Source organism: Netta rufina (assembly GCF_964035555.1).
Source record: "Netta rufina genome assembly, chromosome: 3".
Taxonomy (NCBI): domain Eukaryota; kingdom Metazoa; phylum Chordata; class Aves; order Anseriformes; family Anatidae; genus Netta; species Netta rufina.
The window spans coordinates 73978534-74000217 of record NC_140125.1 but is presented as its reverse complement, the minus strand read 5'-3'; the positions used below and the strand labels follow the sequence as shown (position 1 = coordinate 74000217).

Sequence of the window (21684 nt, the reverse complement as noted above, 5' to 3'; positions counted from 1 at the left end):
AAGTACCTTTCTGTAAAAACAGGAAATGAATCATGCTGACTTTAATTCTTCCCATTATTCTTATGCATATATATCTAGACAGCAATAGATTACTCCGTGGAGTTTCATAACATCTAAAGAAATACTCTTTCCATACACAGCAGTAGGCCATGCTTTTTGGTGGTGTCATAACTGCAGAAAATCAAAAGCTCAGCCCCAGCATTTTCAGGACCTTCAGTCCCGAGGAAGTATAGTCAGTGCCTGTCATCTTCCAAGCATCCAAAGTGGCCTTCTGGAGACACATAGTCCAGCTGTATTAAGTAGTTGCCCCCATTGTTTTTCCATAGCTCTTCTTCCTTTTGCTTTTACATGATAGATGATAGAGATGTAAGCTGTTTATAGTCTCATTCATCATTTATTTAAGAATGAGAGACCTAGGCCATGCTTACCTGCCTGCTTGATAATGTCTGTGTCTTGGGGTGTATACATTCATTTTAGTCAACTGTAGTTTGTGCCATGCAGGCCAGACTGAACTGTGTGTCCTAGATGGCAGTAGAAGCCTTTACCTAAATACGTGCAGCATATTTATTTTTCCTCCCTTGCAGACGATGATCTAAAAATCAGTTTGATGAGGAATAGAAACATCCATAATCAATCTGTTCCTAAAAGTAAGTAGGCAGCATCAAAAGCCTGTTTCCAGTGCTATTTTTGTCACTTAGATGAGCAGACAGTTTTGAAGGCTGAGAGAGGTCAGCTGGTAAAGTTGTAGTAACAGGAATACACAGACATCAGCTGATATAGCTGAGAAAATTCAAGGTTCAAGCAGGTCTTTTATGTTGAAGTGGGAGACTGAGTAATTTTTCAGGTTTTCTCCTCCAGTTTCCTCTCCAAGACTGTTCCAGGGCTTTTTTCTTTCCTGTGCCACATCCGTGTATATTGTCTTTCCTTCGTCTGAAGAGCGAAGGTTCAGAAGGAGACCGCAAGGGAAGTGGTAAATCTTCAAAGGGGACTTCTCCAGGATGACCTTGGAGCACACTTCCTTACACTGAAACCTCCAAGCGAGTGTTTTCTGCATTTGTAGGTCAGACGATGTCTGCCTTCATTGTAGTTTTACGCTTCTACTATGCCACTACTTCTGGAATGTATTGTATTCTCTTTCAGCTCATGGATAAGAAAGAGGAAAAGCGTGACGCAGAATTTAGTGTTTACTTTGGCTTCTAATTTCCATTGGGATCTCACCTGAGGACCCAGACACTTGGGAATCCAGAATTTTACTTAAGACTAAGCAATGATGTACTAACATACTCAAAAAATAAAAGCTAGAATTTAGGTTAAGATATGAGCAGACAACACCAAATTCAATTGTCATAAAGTTGGTGCATTGAGAAGACTTCTTGTGTGTGTACATATGTAATTAAGAAAGTCATGACATTTCAATGAGAGTATAGTTATTCTGAAGCCACTATCATGCAGTGCAGTTTATTCTTCAGAAGCATTTTGGCTGATAATATTAAATAATAGTTGAAATTATGTAATTATATTTGTAAAAAAAATTAAAACATTACTGAAGCATACGTTAATTAATGTCTCATACTATTTTTCTTTTTAGGTGATATATCAGGTGCAAGTAAACATCATAGAATTCATTTTGCAGAAAATTCAAACAGCACATCTTTCATCGAATGGGATGAAGATGAAATACCAAGGTCAGTGTGCCTAATTTTTTTTAACATACGCTGTACTTGCTCATTAGTAGCAACTTCTATGTGCTACAGGATTCCAGTCTCACATTTAAAGGAACCCTATATACAGGGTTTTATATGTTTGTTTGTTTTGTTTGTTTTTTAAAGGCACTAAGGTGATGCAGATGATCGTTATTTTGTTTCTTAGTATTTTGTCCACCTGAGACTTTGTATCCTTGGTATATGGTGGGGAGAATCTAACTGGAAGTTAACAATAACAATATATAAGGCAGATCCAGTTTTCTGATTCTTAGAAAATATGTTTCTAGCTAACAACTTCTGATGAAAAGCTAAGCCAGTTTAATAGTTACAGAGACTACTTACACATCAGTTCACAGATTCTGTTTTTGTAATCACCCTTAACTCAGATGAATAGTGTACAGCCGCTGTTCCAATTTGTCCATTTCAGATAGCTGTGTAAGAATCTCCACTTATAATTCTCATGCTTGTCTCCCATGCTCTTAATTTTTTTCTAGACATTTGATAGTTTACAGCTTGTAACAGCTTTGCTTCTGTAAGAAAAAGCATGCATTTGGTTTTTGCAGTTGAGAGAGGGAGGGAGGGAAACAACCAATATCTGCTGCAACTCAAATTTGTGTAGTTTACCCGTAACAAATCCATTTTTAAGCTACATTTTAAAGTTTGACAGGTCCTTTTAAATACTCTGTCATCTAGTAGTCTTAGTCTTTGGGCAGTTCCTGTCATTCTTCCCTGAGCAGCTTATCAGGTTCAACATGCGACGCTGCTTGCTAGCATTATATGCTGGGATCATTCACTTCCACAGAAGAAAGCAAGTCCTTTAAACCATATTTCTTATTTTTCCGGTGTGTTAAAAACTTTAGTTTTTAACAACATTAATCTGATAGTTGTCTCATGGTTTCATTTGTACTCAATTAATAGCCATTTTTTCTTAGGCTATTACTTCTCATCCTCTGGGCTTGTTACTTCATTCACAGCACATTTCAACCTTTATCTGACTAGGTTATGTGAGCCAAATTATTTGACCCCTTTTTGGGGGTAGAGGGGTGGATCATAACATAGGCCACATTATCTGATGTTACTTGATGCATACTGGGGACAGCAGCAAAAGGAAGCAAATAGCTCTCCCTTGGCTGTTACACCCCAAGAGGGATGCACCCAGCGCAGTAGGAGCCGTGGGTGTCTCCTCTCCAGGCTCTCATGTTCATGGCTCTACATACAAGCCTTCTTTCCCCCTGCTTCCATGCTTTTGTGTATACAGCCAAGGGTGCAACACCTCACTTGTGCCATCCTATCTCGAGCTCTCACACACATTTCAACTGTGGGATGTTAACGGTAACAGGGCAAATATCAGGCCTGTCCATTTGTACTCTGTGCTTTTGCCAGTAGGAATTTGTTCAAATGTGAAGCCTGCATACTGCACATTATTACCTGTCCTGGGTTTATGTGGCAAGGGCTTGAATGCAGGGGGCTGCAGGGATGGCCTCTGTGAGCAGAGCCCAGCAGCTGCCCCAGGTCAGATCAGAGCCAGCTCCAGACTGTGTTAAGGACTGACCACAGCCCCCATTCCCTGTTTCCCTGAGCCACATGGGAGGCGGATGTAGAAGAGGGTGAATGGGGGGAGGGCATTTTTAGTTTGTTTTTAGTTTCTCACTGTTATAGCCTACTAGTGATAGGCAGTAAATTATATTAATCTCCCTGTGCTGGATGTGTTTTTGCCTGTGACAATAATTGGTGAGTGATCTCCCTGTCCTTATCTCAACCATCGAGCCCTTTCCATCATACTTTCTCCCTCTGTTTTCTTTGAGCAGGGGGAGTGAGAGAGTGGTTGTGGTGGAGTTCAGCTACCCAGCAGGGTAAAAACCACCACAGGACCAAACAAATTCTCTTTAGTGTGCATTATGCAATGATACTGGTTGTCCTCTGCCTGACATCTTTTACAGTCTCATTTACCATGTCACTTTGTCTCACAGTTTTTTTAGGATTCATTAGTACAAGATGTTTCTCCTCTTCCTTTTTTGTCCAAGTGGTAATATTCTAGTTGGAATCTCTTATAAGTTCACATAGGGTCTTGTATCCCATTTTTTAATTTCGTCGTATTTCTCTTATTCTAGTTCTCAGTTATTCAGTTCTTGTTTTATGATACCATGATCTGGCAATGTATCCAGTGTATCTACCAGGCTCTTTTATCAGCATATTTCATTAGTACGTTTCTGGATTTCCCGACAACAATATTAATGAGATGAGAAATAAACTCAGTCCCATAAACTGGTCCATATTCCATGCTAAAATTTTTTTTATCAACCCTGCTATATTTTTTTGTATTAACAGTAGGAATTTCGCCTTTAGCCAGCTTTTTACTTGCTTTAATAATTTAGGAACTAATTTACATCTCCTCCAACTTAAATTGCTTCCCATTTGATACTGTGTCAAACGTTCCTTTGTCTAGAAAACTAATTATTTTATTAAAGGCTTTCTAGCATGACTGTCTTCCATGTGCTATAGGATGCACGTCACTGCAAAGTAACAAACCTAAACTCTTTTCTGTTCATGATTTTGCTTTATTCTAAATCTATGCAAAATTATTTGCCTAATTTCTCCTGGATTAATTATGGGAGATATCAACTTAAAACAGTGAAACAGTGTTCTTGTCATTATAGCAATATTGTAGTTTGTCTCAATCTCAGTTTGCCTTCCTACTTCATTTACTTTAAAATTCTGAAAACTTCCATCTGCATTAGTTTAGTGGGCCCGTAAGCATTATGATCAACCTTGCTGAGGAGAGATCTGACTTTGAGGATAGACTCTGCCTTTTCTTCTATTCTTCCAAGACAAAGTATGTTCTATACTCCAAACATCAGTTTTCTGCGTATAGCTGTATCAACAGCTGTATTAGTATGCACTTTGTTGTGCACTGCCAGCACAGTCCCTTTGTGTTATTATTCAGTCTTCTTGAAGAGCTCAAGTTAAATATTTAAGTGCTTTGTGAGTTGTTGAGCACCAAGTTTTTACTTACTTTATTTCACCATTTGAATGCTTGCAGCCATACTTGGAGTTTACATGTCGGTACTGAACTCTTAAGTCTTTGCTCTTCAGTTGTATCATATTAGAAAATCTCATGAATCTGTCAGCTATGCATATTTTAGGTTGTTAGCTGGTCTTTCAAGAAAAAGCAAAAGGGGAAAATTGAGTCAAATGTTGTTTGAGAACACAAAAAATATAGGGCTGCCTTGTATTAATGATGGAGATACCTGTTTAGAATCATTATTCTTGGTATTGCATGCATGCAGAACCAGTCTTAGAGATAAATTCTAGTGTGAATCTGCCAAGTCCTTGCTGCAGGTGATACCAAGTTTTCTAATTTGACCAAGCTGTGCCAGTGATTTGTCATTTCTTGACTTTGTGGTACAGTATAGTAAATGGTTGAATCTGGTACCTAGTGTTTAATATACAAAATATTACTCAGAATTTATATATGTAACATTAGCCGCATTTTGCATGAGTAAATGCCAGTGGTGAATTCCTATTTGAGAAAGAAGTTGAGAACTGTGCCAAAGTTTGTTGACTGAACTCAACTCTTCAGTGCTAGGTAGCACCTTGCTACTGTACCACTTCTCCAGAGCACCATTTAACCCTGCCATGTCCTGTCTTACTTCTGATAAATCTCTGGATTACTAATGACTAACTAGCTGCTGTCGTTAGCTTAATTTATTAAGCCAGGGGCAGTTTTTTAAAATCTAATTCTGGAGTGATTCTGTTATGAAGTTGACAGATGTCCAAAGCCAGTGGTGCCCAGGAATCCCTGATGTTTTAAGGGTTTTAGGTATGAAACGTGCCAGCGTTACCAGACTGGAACCTGCAAATCCCGCCAAAAAATAGGCAGTAGTCACCTGAACCTGACAGTGCTGTCCAACAGCTTTGACAAGAGGAATTTTTCATATGGGACACATTTATGTTTATCCCTCAGGTAGCTGATAATAAATGATAAAACACTTCCATGAGTTCCAGTGAGGACTTTCTGGTAAACATCAGGCTTGGAGTGATCTGACAGTCAAGTCTACCACTTGGACATGGTGTGTTAAAAGCAGAACAATTGGCAGGATATTTTTTGAGAAAAGCTTTCTTTTTTAAATCCTAGATCTGCTATTGAACTCTATTTTATGTGCAAGCGGAGAGATCTGACAAATAACACTATTGTGCAGTCTAGCAGTTACATAATGTTAAAGATTTCTACTAGTTTTCTGGCTGTCATAATTGCTTTTCTCACTTGTCAGAATGTACATGTTTTTATTTAGCCACTTGGCTTTTAGCAAAATACATATATTATTCAAGTCATTGGAACAAATGCAGACAAAAAAAAGTTTTTCTTCCATGAACAGAATATGGAATAATAGAATTATTATGTGAAAAGGTAGAGTCCTTGTCAGTGCAGTTGAGTGACATCTCTTAGGTCCTCTGTGGGATTCATTTTATATCTACTGTCCTCAGTTTAACATTATAAATACCTGAGATAGTCATCACAGAACTCATTTCCCTAGCCTGTCATTAATATTGGTGAATTAAGTTACTGACCTTGATGTCCCTTCTTCAAGGTTTTTGAGGGCTTTGATCTAGCAAACTATAGTGGGTAATTCTTTCATACAGTATCAATTGTTGCTTTAGTTCAATGTCTCAGCACCTGAGGAACCAAACCTTGGTACTTTCTTTGAGTACAGTGAGCTCAGCTTTCATCCTCCATTGTTATTATGGCAGTGGATAGTGCCATCAAGCTTCTACTTTCCTCAAAAATTAGGATCATTCTCTTTAGCCTCTCTGCCTCGTCTCAAAATAATTGATTTGGAGCTTAGTTACAAAGGTACAATGGATTTGTATTTCCCTTTTTCAGCATAGTCTGCAGGTATAAAAGGGAATTTTAAATGAATTGGTTTGAATATCTCTAGTAGTCTAGTCAGGCAACACAGTGTTTTGCAACCATGATTTATCCTGCTTCTCATCAGAGTAAACTTTAATCTTGTACAGATAGGTTGCCTCCAATCCTGTGCTTCTCCTTGGTTAGGCCTGCCTTTCATACACATGTATTACAAGTTGTGCCTTGTGAACAATTCTGTCCATGTTCTGTTTTACAAAATGAAACCTAGATGATATGAAAAGTGTTGGCTGGGAAAATAAATCTTATTTTCTAACCTTGTTTTAATAGAGAGATTCTCAAATCATGATTTTGAGATTACATTGACATTGTCTTTTTCATACGGTATAAACCCAATGGTTAGTCTTATGTATCCATAGGGCAATATGTGGTGAACAGACCACTTTGAGAATCTTCCAAGTCATAATAATTGCTAATCACGTAAAGTAGTTCATGTGTTCAACTGGCTAAAGTTAGGAGACTGGATATTTTCTGGCATTTTCATGCTGTCTTCTCACCTGGTAATTGCAGCCTTATAGCTGGTCAGGATATGTGGCTTGATTTAGGAGTATTGGGAGATGCAGTGACATGAAAAGTATGCATTCTGGTTGTATTGTGGACTCGTTTCTCAATTGATAATGTGACTGGGAGGGAAGGGAAACAATAGCAACGGATAGTCCTTATGTATGCATTAAGTATGCATTAGGGCATAGTAGTCTGCTTCAGGTAAAAAGGCTGAGCTGCTTTGATTGAGGAGTTCTATGATCTATTTTTTTAATCATCACAAAAGCTCTGAACCAGTACTGCTGACTGGAGGGATTGGTAATCATATGTTAGTATGTATCTTACAGTCATTAATGAATGCTACATGTGTGCTTCACTAGTTCTGTTGGACTGCTTTTTGATGTTTAAAAGAAAGAAATGTCCTGTTCTGCATTCTTTTCCTGTAGCAGAGCAAAACCAAAACTAAAATAAAAGTGAAAAAAGTTTGCAATATTTCATCTATGGTATTAAGGCAACCACAAAACCTGACATCACAAATTTTAAAAAGTATGGTTGCCCAGAAATTATTCTGCAAACTTTTTCTCTCAGCTTTTAAATGATGTGCTTTCAAAATATTAAGTGTCTACCAATTTCTAAAATTTACTTTCATGATACCTATTCATTTTTTCTTGTCCTTCATTTCGGTTCTGTTTCTCATTTTTACAGTATGTATAATACAGGGTTTCACTTCCCAGTAGTGTTTCCCTTGTTATAATGTGATACAAGAGGAGAGGAAGGATGATTCTTGGAAGCTGAGTCTACTGTAGACAGGTTGAGGTTATCACAGAAAACCCCATCAGCTTACTGAAGAAGAATATTTTTTTCTTACCCCAGAAGTCACGTTATGCATCAGTTGCCCAACCAAACTAGAGCTTTTTATTACTGTGATACATGGACAGAATCAACAACCAAATAACTGTATATCTCCTTTCAGTCCCCTCTGTCTTTACACCCATAAATGCCAATATTTTAAGATTATTTAAGACTGGTTTAATTTTTTGCTTAAAACTCTAACACTGGTTTTATTTCCATCTTGTCATGCAGTTCTCTGCCTAAACAAAGCTACCAAGCTGTAAGTGTATAGAAATGAGACTTAAATAAAATAGAAAAGATGAACTGCTTCAGAACTTCATTCTTTTATGTTTAAAAATAATTTTCTTATTTACTTAGGAGGTCTCAGTGTTCTCCCCAGCAATGCAGGAAGCTATTTCTGCATTATGCAAAATGCAGTTGATATTTCAACTGATAATATTTCTTCATAGGTTGATAAATATACACAGGAGTAATAAAGTAGTTATAGCCTAACAATTTCAGTTTTCTGTCTACATAATAGTGGGATCTAACAGACTTACTAGGAAAAGTATTTGTTTTCCAGTGCCCTTCTTAATTTTTATATATTTCCTAGGTTGGCTTTCTGGGCTGCAAGTGCACATTTCTGGCTCATGTTATGTTTCTCATGAACCATCTCCCACACCCTCACGAGTGCTTCTCAGCAGGCATGCTCTCAATCCGTTTTCTGCCCAGCCTGTATTTTTCCTTGGGATTGCCCTGACCCGGGTGCAGGACTTTTCATTTGGCCTTGTAGGACTTTGTGAGTTTGGCACAGGCCCACCTCTCAAGCATGGTCCTTCTGAATGGCATCCTTTCCCTCCAGCATGTTGACTGCACCACACTGCTTGGGGTAATCAGCAGACTTGCTGAGGGTGCACTCATTCCATGTCACCAACAAAGATGTTAAACAGCCCTGGTCCCAATACTGACCCCTGAGGAACACCACTCATCACTGGTCTCCACCTGGACATCAAGCCATTAACCCCAACTCTTTGAGAGTGACCATGCATCCAGTCGCAGAAAAGTCATTGAGTACCTCTGTCTTTTCCATATTCTGGGTAACCAGGTTTTCCATTTCCTTCCAGTGAGGGCCCACATTTTCCCTAGTTTTTCTTTCACCGCTGATGCACTTACAGAAGCCTTTTTTTTGTTGCCATTGACATCCCTAGAAGGATTTAGTTCTATCAGGGCTTTAGCTTTCCTAACCTGATCCCTGGCTGCTCGGACAATTTCTCTGTATCCCTCCCAGGCTGCCTGTCCTTGCTTCCACCCTCTGTAGGCCTCCTGTTTCTGTTTGAGTTTGGCTAGGAGCTCCTTGTTCATCCATGAAGGCCTCCTGGTGTTTTTGCCTGACTTCCTTTTTGTTGGGATGCATCCCTCCTGAGCTTGGAGGAGGTGATCCTTGAATATTAACCATCTTTTTTGGGCGCCTCTTCCTTCCAGAGCTTTATCCCATAGTACTCTACCAAGCAGATCCGTGAAGAGACTGAAGCCTGCTCTCCTGAAGTTCAGGGCAGTGAGCTGTGCGCCCTGCTTGCTGCCCTAAGGATCTTTTCCTCCACTATTTCATGGTCATTGCAGCCAAGACTGCACTTGAGCTTCACATTCCCCACAAGCCTTGTTGGTGAGAACAAGGCGCAGCACAGCAGCTCTCTTTGTTGGCTCCTCTATCACTTGAAGTTATCACCAGCGCATTCCAGGAACCTCCTGGGTTGCTTATGCCCTTCTGTGTTGTCCCTCCTTAATTTATCCCACTCCCTCACCCTCTTTTCTTCTTTTGAAGATAATACCTCAGCCTTTGCCCTTTGGGCAGTAGGACCTCAGTATGTGGAGGAAAGGGTTTTTGCTGTGGGGGAACCCAGGAAAGCTGGGGGCCAGAAGGAAGTGAGAGAAAAGAAATGTTGCACGTGTTTGGAAGTGTTCCTTCATTTGGCAATTCACTTACATCATGGACTGTAGGTGGGTCTTTGCATGGGCTGTTTTCTGAGAAGTCATCAGAATTTTGCTCTTACAACATAAGCAGTATCTTAGCAGTTTAATTTTACATTTCTTTCAGATTTCTATATAGCTTAATACTTCATTTCCACAGAAGGTGTCAGGGATATCTAGCTTTAAATACATCTGTTGCCTATTTGCACTATACTGCCTTCTGTTCAGAGCTTACAGAGAGGATTGGAAATACCGATGAATTATATCTTAGATTCTACACTGATATTCTTGAGCCTTTGTTGTTGTTGTTAGAGAATACGTGCAGATGTTGTAAGTAATGAGATAATTAACCTAGACAGAGGATCTTAAAGATTATCAGATTTTAATTAAAGAATAGCCTATTTTAGTTGTTGATAGTATTGAAAGTATTTTCTGTTCCCCTAAAAGTTTGCCAAGGATAAACAGACTTTGACATACACCTGAGAGGTTTCTCTTTCTTAGCCTTCTCCATGGACTTCTTAAATATAGCTCACTGACAGCAACAGGTGGAAGGCCACTGACCTTAGCAGATATGTCACTGAAAAGGAAGATGATCAGATCACTACACAATAAGCTCAAATCTGTTTCTTGTATTTTAAGTCTTTACCAAGCCAGTTAATCCTAGTTGTGCTTACGTTTGGGATGCTAATACCCAGTTCCTATTTACCAGGCTTCCTCCAGGCAGACACTTCACCCCCTAAATAAAAAGTAGGTTGTGAAAAATAAAACAGTTTTTGCTTCACTTCCCTTAGTAGGAAGTTTTACACTGTTTTGATTGCTCTGAACTGTGAACAAGGAAGGAAAGTTCTTCCTGCTATTTCTTCTGGATATAGGGTTATGCTAACACAGGTGGTCTATTGCCTGAGAGTTCTACAGACCATTTCATACTGCATTTGATGAGGAGAACATTATAAATGCTGTAGTATTTAGTATTGTTTACCACTTCTTTCTCTTCTTCCCACCAAAGAAAAAGTGTAATCCCTTGAAACTGAAGAGACAAATTTCCCATCTAATTAGATTTGGGATGTAACCATTAATTTAAGGCTTCGCATGTGAGGATGAGAACTGGTAATTCTGTATGCATTTATTCATCCTCATCCCCCCAAAATACTTCATATGTTAGTTAAAAAAAACAGTGATGATGCATGTTTCAAAGTCAACATACTGATAAAATTAACTGACGTTATTTATGTTGTCACAGTTCTTTAATGTTGAAAGGTGTTGAGCCACAAAGTACCTGTGAATTGGAGGTGGATGCAGTAGCTGCTGACATTTTAAATCAACTGGATATTGAAGGTGAAGTATCAATAACTTTGCACATAAAATGTTTTAAAACAACTGTATTGTCATCTCTTTGTTAAGGTTCAGCTTAGTTAAACCGCAGTCCAGATTCCAGATTTCAGTATTAGTGATCTGGTAATGTTATAACATTAATATAACATTAACATAACATTAACAGAATTTGAAAATAGTCTATTTTCAGAGCAATACAAAAAGGTTTTCGTTAATGCATAACAGAAGGCTTCAGACCTCTAAGTAAAATACCAATATCAAATATGTGTGTATATGTGTACATATATATATGTACACAAACCTGGTAAGAAGACCAGCAAAAGCTGAAGAATTTTCTAGAAACAATTAGGAGTTTTATGCTATAACTTTGGCATAACACTGAATCCTTGAGTAAGGCAAGAATCGCAGTAAAAATAATAACAGGTTAGAATGACAAAAAAGGTAAAAAAAAAAAAAAAAAAAGGTGTTTTTGTTTTGTTTTTTTTTAAATCTGGGGGGAAAAATCCATTTTATCATGTTGACAGACTTCCCTTCATGTGTTATTGTGTACTTCAGCCCAGATTGGCAGAAACCCTGGTTTGCAAGCTATATGGGAAGATGAGAAGCAGCGACGGAGAGAGAAATGTGAATCTTCTCAGATTAAGACACCAGATTCACAAGGTAATAATAATAATTATAATAATAATAATAATAATAATAATAATAATTTAAAACAATTACAACAAACCACCAAGCATTTATTATGCAGCTCTTTATCAAAAACTTTGAATGAGAAGCAAGCAGGAGGTAGAGTTGAAAGCAGTGTATCAAATTTCAGGGCTTTTTAGCTGTACTGTTTTGCTGTTCCAAGTTTACTGATTGACCAGGATGTGTATTCCAGATTTAAAAGTAAGATACAAAACCTTGCCTAAAAGCATCTTGATTGAGCTAGCTGCAGAGCATTCAGCAAGATAAATGATGATGACAATTAAGGTTGTGTACTCTGGGATGGAAAATATTTAAATGTTTAAATACTGGCAAAATTAAATCTCTTATCCTGAACCTTTCAATGGCAGTTTATGATAAGGCCAGTTCCCTTGAAATAAAGCGAAGGTGATGTTAGATGAAAATCATAGAAGGGTAGAGAAATCCCTTATTTTTATGTAAAATTCATTACATGGGACTGTGCTCTGCAAATTAATTGCATAATGAACAAGACTGTTCTCTGTAGAGCCTAGGCCTTGTTTCTTTTAAAATATGAATGATATTTGGCAAGCAAGTCAGAGGACTGCAAGAAGGAAAAACATAGATTTCTGGCTGAGGCAAAGTACTTTCTGATTGCTTTTTGTTCTTGTGTTTCTCTGTAATTCTATTCAGGCTTCATAAACCAAAATTTTCAAAATTGTTCACTGATTAAGTTGTCTTTTCGTGGATGCTCACCTTGATGTAATTGCCACATGATTTTTAAATGCTGTTAATACTTGCAGTTGAAAATGAGATCAATGGGAGTAGATGAAGTATTTTCAAGTTTTTAAATACACTTGAAAAATCAGCCCTCGAATTTGACACTTAGAATTAGCGGACACTTCCACTTTGAGCTACTTCCTAATAGAATTAGGAATTTTAGCCTCTCTTTGTGTTGGGAGGCCCAAGAAAAAGTGAATAACATATCTTTTTTAAATTTTAAAGACCGTGGATTTGTGCCAGCAACAGAGAGTGAAAAATATTTTCAGAAGAGACTTAAAGAAATCCTCAAGCAAAATGACTTCTCTGTGTAAGTGCTTAGCCATTTGCCATAAACTATGGTATTCTGTGTAAACCGTAAATATGCATTTAAAAATTGGTTTTCAATTAACTAGAACGTTATCAGGATCAGTGGACTACAGTAATGGATCAGAGGAGTTCTCTGCTGAGCTAACACTACATTCTGAGGTACTTTCTCCTGAAGCCTTTCAGTGTACGCCAGCTAATATGGTAGAAGTGCATAAAGATAAAAAGATGAACAAAGGTGAGTATTTTTAATAGCATAATTGCTTAGGTGTAAATCTATGTCATGCTTTGGCTGTATATGCTATTAGCAGAAGCTAAGGAAGATTTGATTGTCAAGTGTGAAAAAAACTCTGAAGAGTAGCTTCACTTTTATTTTGTTGTTAGAGTAAGCCTTTTAAAATTGCTGCAGCAAATAATGGAAACAAACTTTAATAGTAAAATCCATTTCAAGTAGTTTGCTTTCATACTGTATTGATGTCTGTGACTCTTTGAAGGTTTATCCTTTTGCTTTTTGTTTTTCTTTTAAAGAATCTGATAGGATGCATACTGATAAAGAAGAGGAAGCACTTATTAATGAAGAAGCAATTTTAAACATTGTGGAGAATAGTCAGAGTTTTCATCATTTGTCTCAAAGACTGAGTCAGACTGCAGTTTTTAGTGAGTATAATTGGAATGTCTTTTCTTCTGGGCTGTTTTATTGTTCCACAGTCTTCATTGTGCTCTCTTACCCTGCTAGTTGTGAAAGAAAGTATTTTATCTCACAGAATTTGTCAAGCAAATTGAAACTTCACCTCTGCCACCACAAAACATCTTATTTTCTAATAATGTCACCAGTACAGTGTATTTGTAGAAGCTATTGTGCTTTACTGGTTAGGTAAGCCTGTCCTCTTGACGGGTCAGCTCAATGCAGTCTCTTGGAGGGTAGTACTCTTCTTTATGCTCCTTGGGTTGTAGGACTAAAACTATTAGACTAAACAGGATTTTGAATGTCTGTCTGTGATATTCTTGCAGTTACCGTGTCTTTTTCACAGTAATGGTAGAGAACATGCTCATGGGCTGTCTTTAGAATTTCTGCTGTCTGGAGATACTGGGCTCTAGTAGGCTGATAATGAGAGGCAAATTACACAAGAAATATTTCCCAAAATGTATGGATACAAAAGAATGGTTGAAAGCAAAGAAAAAAGAACAATAAAATATTAAAGAGAGGGAGAGAGACCATGACAACAAACAAACATGGGTGGCATGAGGGGAAAACAATAATAGAATAGCACAACAAAGGAATTTGCATGGAAAGTTACTTCAGGTAGAAATACTATAGAAGAGATAGAAGGTACATAGCTCATGCTATTCTGTGTACGTTCTGAGAAGGTACATGGAAGCTGATAAACATACGCGCTGATTTTTGTAGTGAAAAGGTTATTTTGAGAGGTTGAGAAATGGCTAATAGTTATACAGATGTGTCCTGTGTCTGTGTGTTTGAATAGCTCAACCAAATAGGGGTGTTGAAAGGAGCATTTTTTTCCAGTGGGTAGGGAATCAGATGGAAATCTTACGCCTTATTTTTTTCTTTCTTTTTCTTTCCTTTTATCTTTTTATCATGTGGCTACTAATTGCTGGTGTCTCATGTTACCATCAGTTTCTCATGTTCCTTCATAGCATGGACTAGTCTTTACTATGCCTTTGTAGATTCAAAGTGCCATAAGGGCTGTGAAACACATTACTGCTGCTGCTGTGAAATATACAATAATGTTTATATTTATGGGAAGTCGTTTGGAGGTTAATGACAGGCCTTATGAAGGGCAAAGAAGGCAAGAAAGTGAAGTTTATTCAGAACTCCAGCAAAGGCAATGTTTTCCATTCTAAATGATAGTGCGGTGTCTTGTGAAGCCTTTGTAAAGCTGGGAAATGGAAAATGCTTTCGTCACAGATATTGAGACCCATACGATTCTCAGGATCACTGTAAATTGTGGTATTTCCTGAGGAAAGAAAATAGACATTGTAGTTCTTCAGCCAGAGGAAAAGGAGAGAGAAGTAACAAAGATGCCTAATAGACTGGAAACCATAAACTGGTGATGAGGTCAAATGAAAGGTAATCAGGAAGAGAGTGATAGAAAAATTATGACTTGGAATGATGCTTAAGAAATAAAAATGAAGAATGAGAAAACATGCATGAGTTGGTATAAACTCGGTTCAGATAAAACAAATCAAAAATAAGATATAAGGGATGAACAAAATCAGATGAACTTTTGGTGTGAAATAAAGGAGCATAGAAATAGTAACACAGATTATAGGAGCAAGAAAGGGGAGATGAAATTAAGCATTATAGGAAATTCCAAAACGAAAGAAGGAGCAGTCACTAAAAATCAGCACCATCTTTCATGAGATGCAGTGATTGAAAGTCTTCCAAGCGTCACAGAGAAAAGTGCCCAACAAAGTTAGTGCAGCCATTGAGATGGAGAGAGCAAGAGAAGGCAGGAATGTTTCAGAAGCTGGCACGCATGCTGAAATGAAAGGGGAGAGTGAGGCTTTACTGAACATGAGGAAGTATAGGAGGGTGGAGGCCGAGAGAAGTGCTTCCACTAAATCTATTACAGTTGGAACAGAAGGGCAGAAATAAAATGAAGATTGTCAGTATTCTAATTAAAGAACTACAAAACATAACAAATGATAAAACTGTAAAATAAGACAGGTATGAAGAGTGCTTTGTTTCTGTAACCACTTTGCTTTGGACAGTAGCAAGCTAGTAGATTTTTAAATGTTGAGGGTTTTGTTTTACCAGGAGAGTATAACTAGGCATTTACAAGGAGAACAAAATATAAATTGTGTTTTGGGGGCTCTTTCTGCAGTGAACAGTAGTGCTGATGAGGCCATGATTGATCTATTGGCTGGTTTGGAGAATGATGGCTATCAGATGGGACATCACAAAACACTCTCTCACCATCGTTCTCTTGGAAGCTGTCGAATTTCTCAGAACAGTGATGATGAAGAAAATGAGCCACAGTGCGAGAAAGAGGAAATGGAACTTAGCTTGGTAATGTCGCAAAGGTGGGACAGTAGCATTGAAGAGCCTGGGCCAAAAAGAAGGTATATATGTGATTTTCTTTTCTTAATGTGTTCTTCTCTGCCACATCCTTTCCTCCTCCTCTCCCTCTCCCCTTACTCTTCCTCCTCCCCCCGTTTTCAAGTGTGCTAATGTGCACCATAGAGATGTCTCTGTTGAAAGCATTGAAAAAAATTCTGCAGATCTTGGGACAGAATGCAGTTGTGCAGCTGATGCTGTGACTCTTCAGTTTCATATGTGACTCTTTCAGTTTCAGATATAAGTGAAATGTTTAGGTTTGACTTCACATAAGCTTCTAGCTTGCTGTTTGAGGAAAAATTGAGTAGCTTTTTTTTTTCTACAAGTCCAAGTATGAAAATTTTAGTTGTAACCTCTTTTTAAAGTCACACCATGAATATAGTACAAATGTAAGGTGTATTTCATGCATGTGCCTTAACTTTCATTACAGTGAATGGTTAAGAAACATTCTTGCAAAGACTGACCTGACCCAGAATGGGTGTTCTGAGAAGAACATTTGTTTCTTCGCTCAAAGCTTAAATTGAAACATGAATGTTGCTCACTTTGTTAGACTGCTAAAGGTCAGCAGCTTGAATATTTTTAAGGCCAAGAATCTTGGAACACCTTCTCAGGTTGTAATGACATTTTGTAGTCTGCACTGATGACTGTTGAAAGAAGCATATCCAGTTTCTCGTCACTCATGCATTAGGCAGGCACCTTCTGGTATTTATAATTCTATTTGAGAGATGAGAAACTTAACAGATGTAACATTTTGATATTTTTTTAATAGAAAATCACAATTATGGTATGATTCAGAGAGCAAGAGAGGCATAGAAATATTGAATCTTTTATTTTGTGAAGGCATGCAGAAAAGTTGTAACAGAATCCAAAGTTAGATCATTAGTCTCCTGGTTCTAGAGATACTTCATCTCTAAAGCAACTTTTCCTGTTTGACCTTTATTTTCTTTTTTTTTACCCTCAGTACTCTGGAAAGTTGGAATTTCCAGAATCTAAAACACTTTTCTTTAATCTTAGTTGCAGTATTTGTGTAAAACTAGCCTATATCTTGCAGAATTTATTAGCTTGGGCAGAGCTGTCTATAGGCACGACTATACAATTTCTGTAGTCAAGTAAATCCTGAAGCAATTAACTGCTTTTGTACAATAAAGAATCCATCTAAAAAACTCATCAGACATGATGAGTTGGCTCATGAGTAGCTTGCTCGTGTATGCCTGCATCTTCATCTCAGACAGAAAGCACTAGGGAGAATGTACATAGCAAGTGCTTCCACGTGGAGTCAGCTGATATCTAGAGGGAATTACAAGCTTTGCTTCAGTGTGATCACTTCAGAATTTGGACTGACTTCACAAGAGAGCATGGTATGATTCAGGTCATGCATGAAGAACCACTTTGAGTCTGACGATGGATCCAACCCTATTCTGCTTATGGTTCATTCTGTTCGTGCTGCTTCGTAATGCATGCATACATACTATGACTTGCTGTTATTGGGAATCTACCAATCTTCTATTATATCAAGTGATATATTGAGATAACGTGTTGCCACAACACCCTAGTGACTGAATTAAACAGCTTGGATTTGACTTCTGATGGGAGATAAAAGCCCAGCAAGACATGAAGAGCCATATGGTGGTGTCATGTGGTGTTAGACAAAATTTTCCTGGAATCTAAATGCTAGGCTTGAATGCAGAGAGATCCAAGTTGCTCTTTGCAGAAGTTATCTCAAGCCTGACTTGATTTACTAATATCGACAAAGATTTGCTTTGTGCACAGGATCATAGCATAATCCCAGTTAGAAGAAACATCTAAATGTTATCTAGTCCAGTGCTGTGGTCAAAGCAGCTTTGACTAGATTAGCTGCCTAAGACCTTTTCTTGTTGAATTTTGAATATATCCAAGGCTAGAGGTTGCATAGCCTCTATGGACATGTTTCAGTGTTCAAACACCCTTATGGTGAAGAATTTTCTCCTTATACATGACATTCCCTGAGGAAGCCCTTTGTCCAGTTCCCCTTATCATACTACCATGGGCCTCTGAATCTGTTTTTTTTCTTTACATCTACCCACCGAGTCTCTGATGAGTGCAACAAGATCTTATTTTTTTCTCAAGGCTGAACAAATCCTATTCCCTTAGCCCTTCCATATGAATCATGTGCTCCAGCCTCTAGTCACCTTGGTGCCTCTCAGCTGGATTTGCACCAGTTTTGTCAGTGTCAGCATTGTAGTGTGGAGCCCAAAACTGAGCCCAATACTCCAGATGCAGCCTCACAGCTAATGATACTGGCTACAGTCTGGCAGTCGCAGTCCAGGATGCAGCTACAAAAGCACACTGCACACTCAGACTTTTCTCCTCCAGGGTTTTTACATCCTTTTCCACAAAACCATTTCGTACCTAGGTAGCTTCACAGAATCACAGAATCACAGAATTTCTAGGTTGGAAGAGACCTCAAGATCATTGAGTCCAACCTCTGACCTACCACTAACTGTCCCCACTAAACCATATCCCTAAGCTTCCTGCCCATAGCAGTGTATGGAGTTATTTCATCCAATTTATGTGACACTGGATTTGTCTTTGCTGAAGTCTTTGAGATTTCTGTGAGTTCATTCCACAACCTATTAAGATCCCTTGGGATAACAGCCCTACTCTCCAGAGTATTGGTTTCTCCCCTCAGTTTGATATTCACTTGGATATACAGCTGTATGTCTTTGTACTGTAATTCTCCATGTTTTGTGTTTTGGGAGCACAGAAGAGGGGAAACTAAGTTGACTTAGTTCATGGCCACTGTGAGCCCATCTGTCCTTGTTACTGAGGTCTCTCCTTCAAGCCATGCTGCTTCCAGACTTGAGTTAGTCTGGAATCATATAACCATATTTGAACTTATTGCTCCTGAACTAATAAACACGGCTTAATCCAAGCTGGTTCATTGCTGAGCACATTCAGATGTTTGTGGTGTTATGATGCACATAATTCATGATCTAGTTGTACTCTACAGATAAGGGTTCTTCAAAAATAGATGAACTAGCAATGAGAAAGCACACTGACCTAAATTACTTCAAAACCTTGGTATTTACACCTGCTAAGGTGCTACACAATAATATTTTTATGTATATCAAGCTGCTCATCAATTGAAAAAAATTCTTTACTAGGATAGATTTATTTTTATCTTAAAACAAAAACAAACAAATGAAAAGTTCCTAAAGATTTATCTGGACTCGCTTCTTGTAACCACAACATAACTTGCCACTTCAAAGAATTAAGTCTATCTCATGATTTATTTTAAAGAAGAAATCAAATTATTCAGTGCTTCTAGAGTGGTAATTTACTTATGGGTTTGTTTTGGGAGGCTTTCTGTTTTATTTTTTTCCTCATTATACAGTAATTCCACCTTAAAAACCTGGAAAAAATCATCAGAAGTTTGTATTTGTAGATTTATTCTTTTTTCTCCAGCAGATTTATGACTTTAAAAACAGCAGCTTGGAGCAGTTAATGTAGAGTGGCTGAAGTATTAGCAACAGCAACTTCAGAATGTTCAAGGAGGGATGGAAACAAACATTTCTTTGGTGATTGTGCTTTAATTAAGCCTGCCATGAGAGAGAGATTCCTTTAAAAAAAAAAAAAAGCCATTTCCTAAGAGCTAAACTGAAAAGCATGTTGGACAGTTGCTTTAGTCCTCAAGTTTCAAGCAATAAAATTAAATTTCAGTGAAATTGAAGCAAAATCAAGCATTGGAATCCCCTAACTTCCTAACCAAGTGATTTTTGCTGTTCCCCTCTGTAGATTTTAGAATTTTTACTACTTTCATTGCCTGTTAAAATAATAATATTTTGAGTTTCTTAGTGAGAAATATAACAGGGTTTTTTTGGTTTCACTTTGCTTGCCCAAATTTCACAACCATGTAACATCGCATCTTTTTGATTTTGAGGTTCCCTGTGGCTTTAGGTATTTTCTACTTGAAGATTTCTGCATTAAATGATTCCTTCATTTCCTTTAGGTCAGCTGGTAAAAATATGCATCGAAGTTCAACAGAAGAGGATTCATCTTCAGAGGAAGAAATGGAGTGGAGTGGTAGCAATATGCTCCTAACTAATCTCTCTATACCTCAGTTAGATGGGACTGCAGATGAAAATGGTGGTAAGTAAATAGAAAAATGGCTTTGGAAGTTGAATCACTAACTGGGTCATAGGTTGCTTTCAGATCAATTTGCTAATTCTTGAAAGTCCTAAGCATCTTTGATTCTTGTCTCAGCTGGAAGGAAATGTATTGCAGTCTATAGCAGAAGAAGGCCCTTAACATCTTCCTTATCAGTCAACAGTATTGTAATCCCATCATCTACAGTGAATTAACAGAATCTGCATTTCCTACTGTATAAATGGTTCAAAAAGGGTATTGTTTAATAAGTGTTAGGGAGAAGTTCTTTGTTGCAAGGGGTATTTTTCTGTTACTACTTGTTCCACAAATATGCTGCTAAAATTAATGATTCCATAGGACCATTTATTCTGCTGGGATTTTATCATGTATAGTAAATGTATGATTGTGTAAATTTAGATGGGTAACTTTGCTTTGCAAGTATTTTGCCACCCATGCTAAAATACAGTGAGCCTTTGTTTGAGCCTGTGTTACATTCAGCAGATTGCATGTTCACATCCTGGGATTGCATGAGTTAAAACTATGCAGTAGAAGGCTGCTGCAGAAGAAACTGCCTTTCAAAAGACTATTAAAATATTAAAAAAAAAAAAATGTAATCTGTAGAGATAGGTCTTGCCATCTCTTTCTAACAGTCTGTCTTTGTTCGAAATAACCTTGGTTACTAGAATGCACACTGAGATTAGGCAAATACATAACTAATATTATTTGTTTCATTAGCCAAGCTACCTACTTTCATATTTATAAAGTTCTGAGTGAAACAATGTAAAATGTACGTATCCTGGGGTGGGGATAGAATACATCTGTATCCAGAGTTATCCTAGTATTAAGTTCATTTTTGTTCTTGGTATAATCAACAGTAATTGATTTTCTTTGTTTCAGAGATGTTGTATTACTCATATTTCATTGTCTTTAAAATTTGAAATTTGTGGTTAATTTAATTTGTGGCTTTTGGTAGAAACTTTCCTTAATCCGTAGTAAGAACTGTTTAGTGTAAAAATCTTGTTGGTGCACATGCATTTGCTCTTGGGGGAAAGGATATAATCTGTTACAGATGTTATGTATTAGTGTCTCTTGAAGCTATTTGACAAACTAATAAACATCATGTATCAGTACACAAAATATACTTTAATATACCCATAAGCAATTCTGTATTGAAGAAGGTGAGCTATGTGATCTTAGTACGTAGGCAACTTCAACCATTCTTTCATGTTCACTGTTTAAAAGCATAGTTGGCTTTTTTCCTTTGCTTATATATAATATAAAAAAACATAAAAAGGTATAATAGTAGGATTAATACATTACTTGATGTACTTACTCATATGATTGATTTTGCAAAATGCACAATTGTGATTTCCTTATTTGCTATACTTTGTAACTTACTGTAAAAAGGGATGTTTCTGGCTAAAGGAATAGTATCTTACATCATTGTTTGAATTGTAGAATAGTCTAAGTATTTTGAATATTCACATGCA

At 37.5% G+C, this 21684-nt stretch overlaps 1 protein-coding gene across 1 annotated transcript in view; it reads left to right on the top strand.

The window, feature by feature from the left end:
- Positions 1-21684, top strand: part of REV3L (REV3 like, DNA directed polymerase zeta catalytic subunit) — a 120510-nt gene that overhangs the window by 51194 nt on the left and 47632 nt on the right. The window contains exons 5-12 of the mRNA XM_084284866.1: positions 1589-1685; positions 11150-11244; positions 11797-11901; positions 12910-12994; positions 13080-13228; positions 13519-13647; positions 15837-16074; positions 20058-20197. Coding sequence (XP_084140992.1) covers positions 1589-1685; positions 11150-11244; positions 11797-11901; positions 12910-12994; positions 13080-13228; positions 13519-13647; positions 15837-16074; positions 20058-20197 — 1038 coding nt within the window. The remainder of the gene's footprint in view (positions 1-1588; positions 1686-11149; positions 11245-11796; positions 11902-12909; positions 12995-13079; positions 13229-13518; positions 13648-15836; positions 16075-20057; positions 20198-21684) is intronic.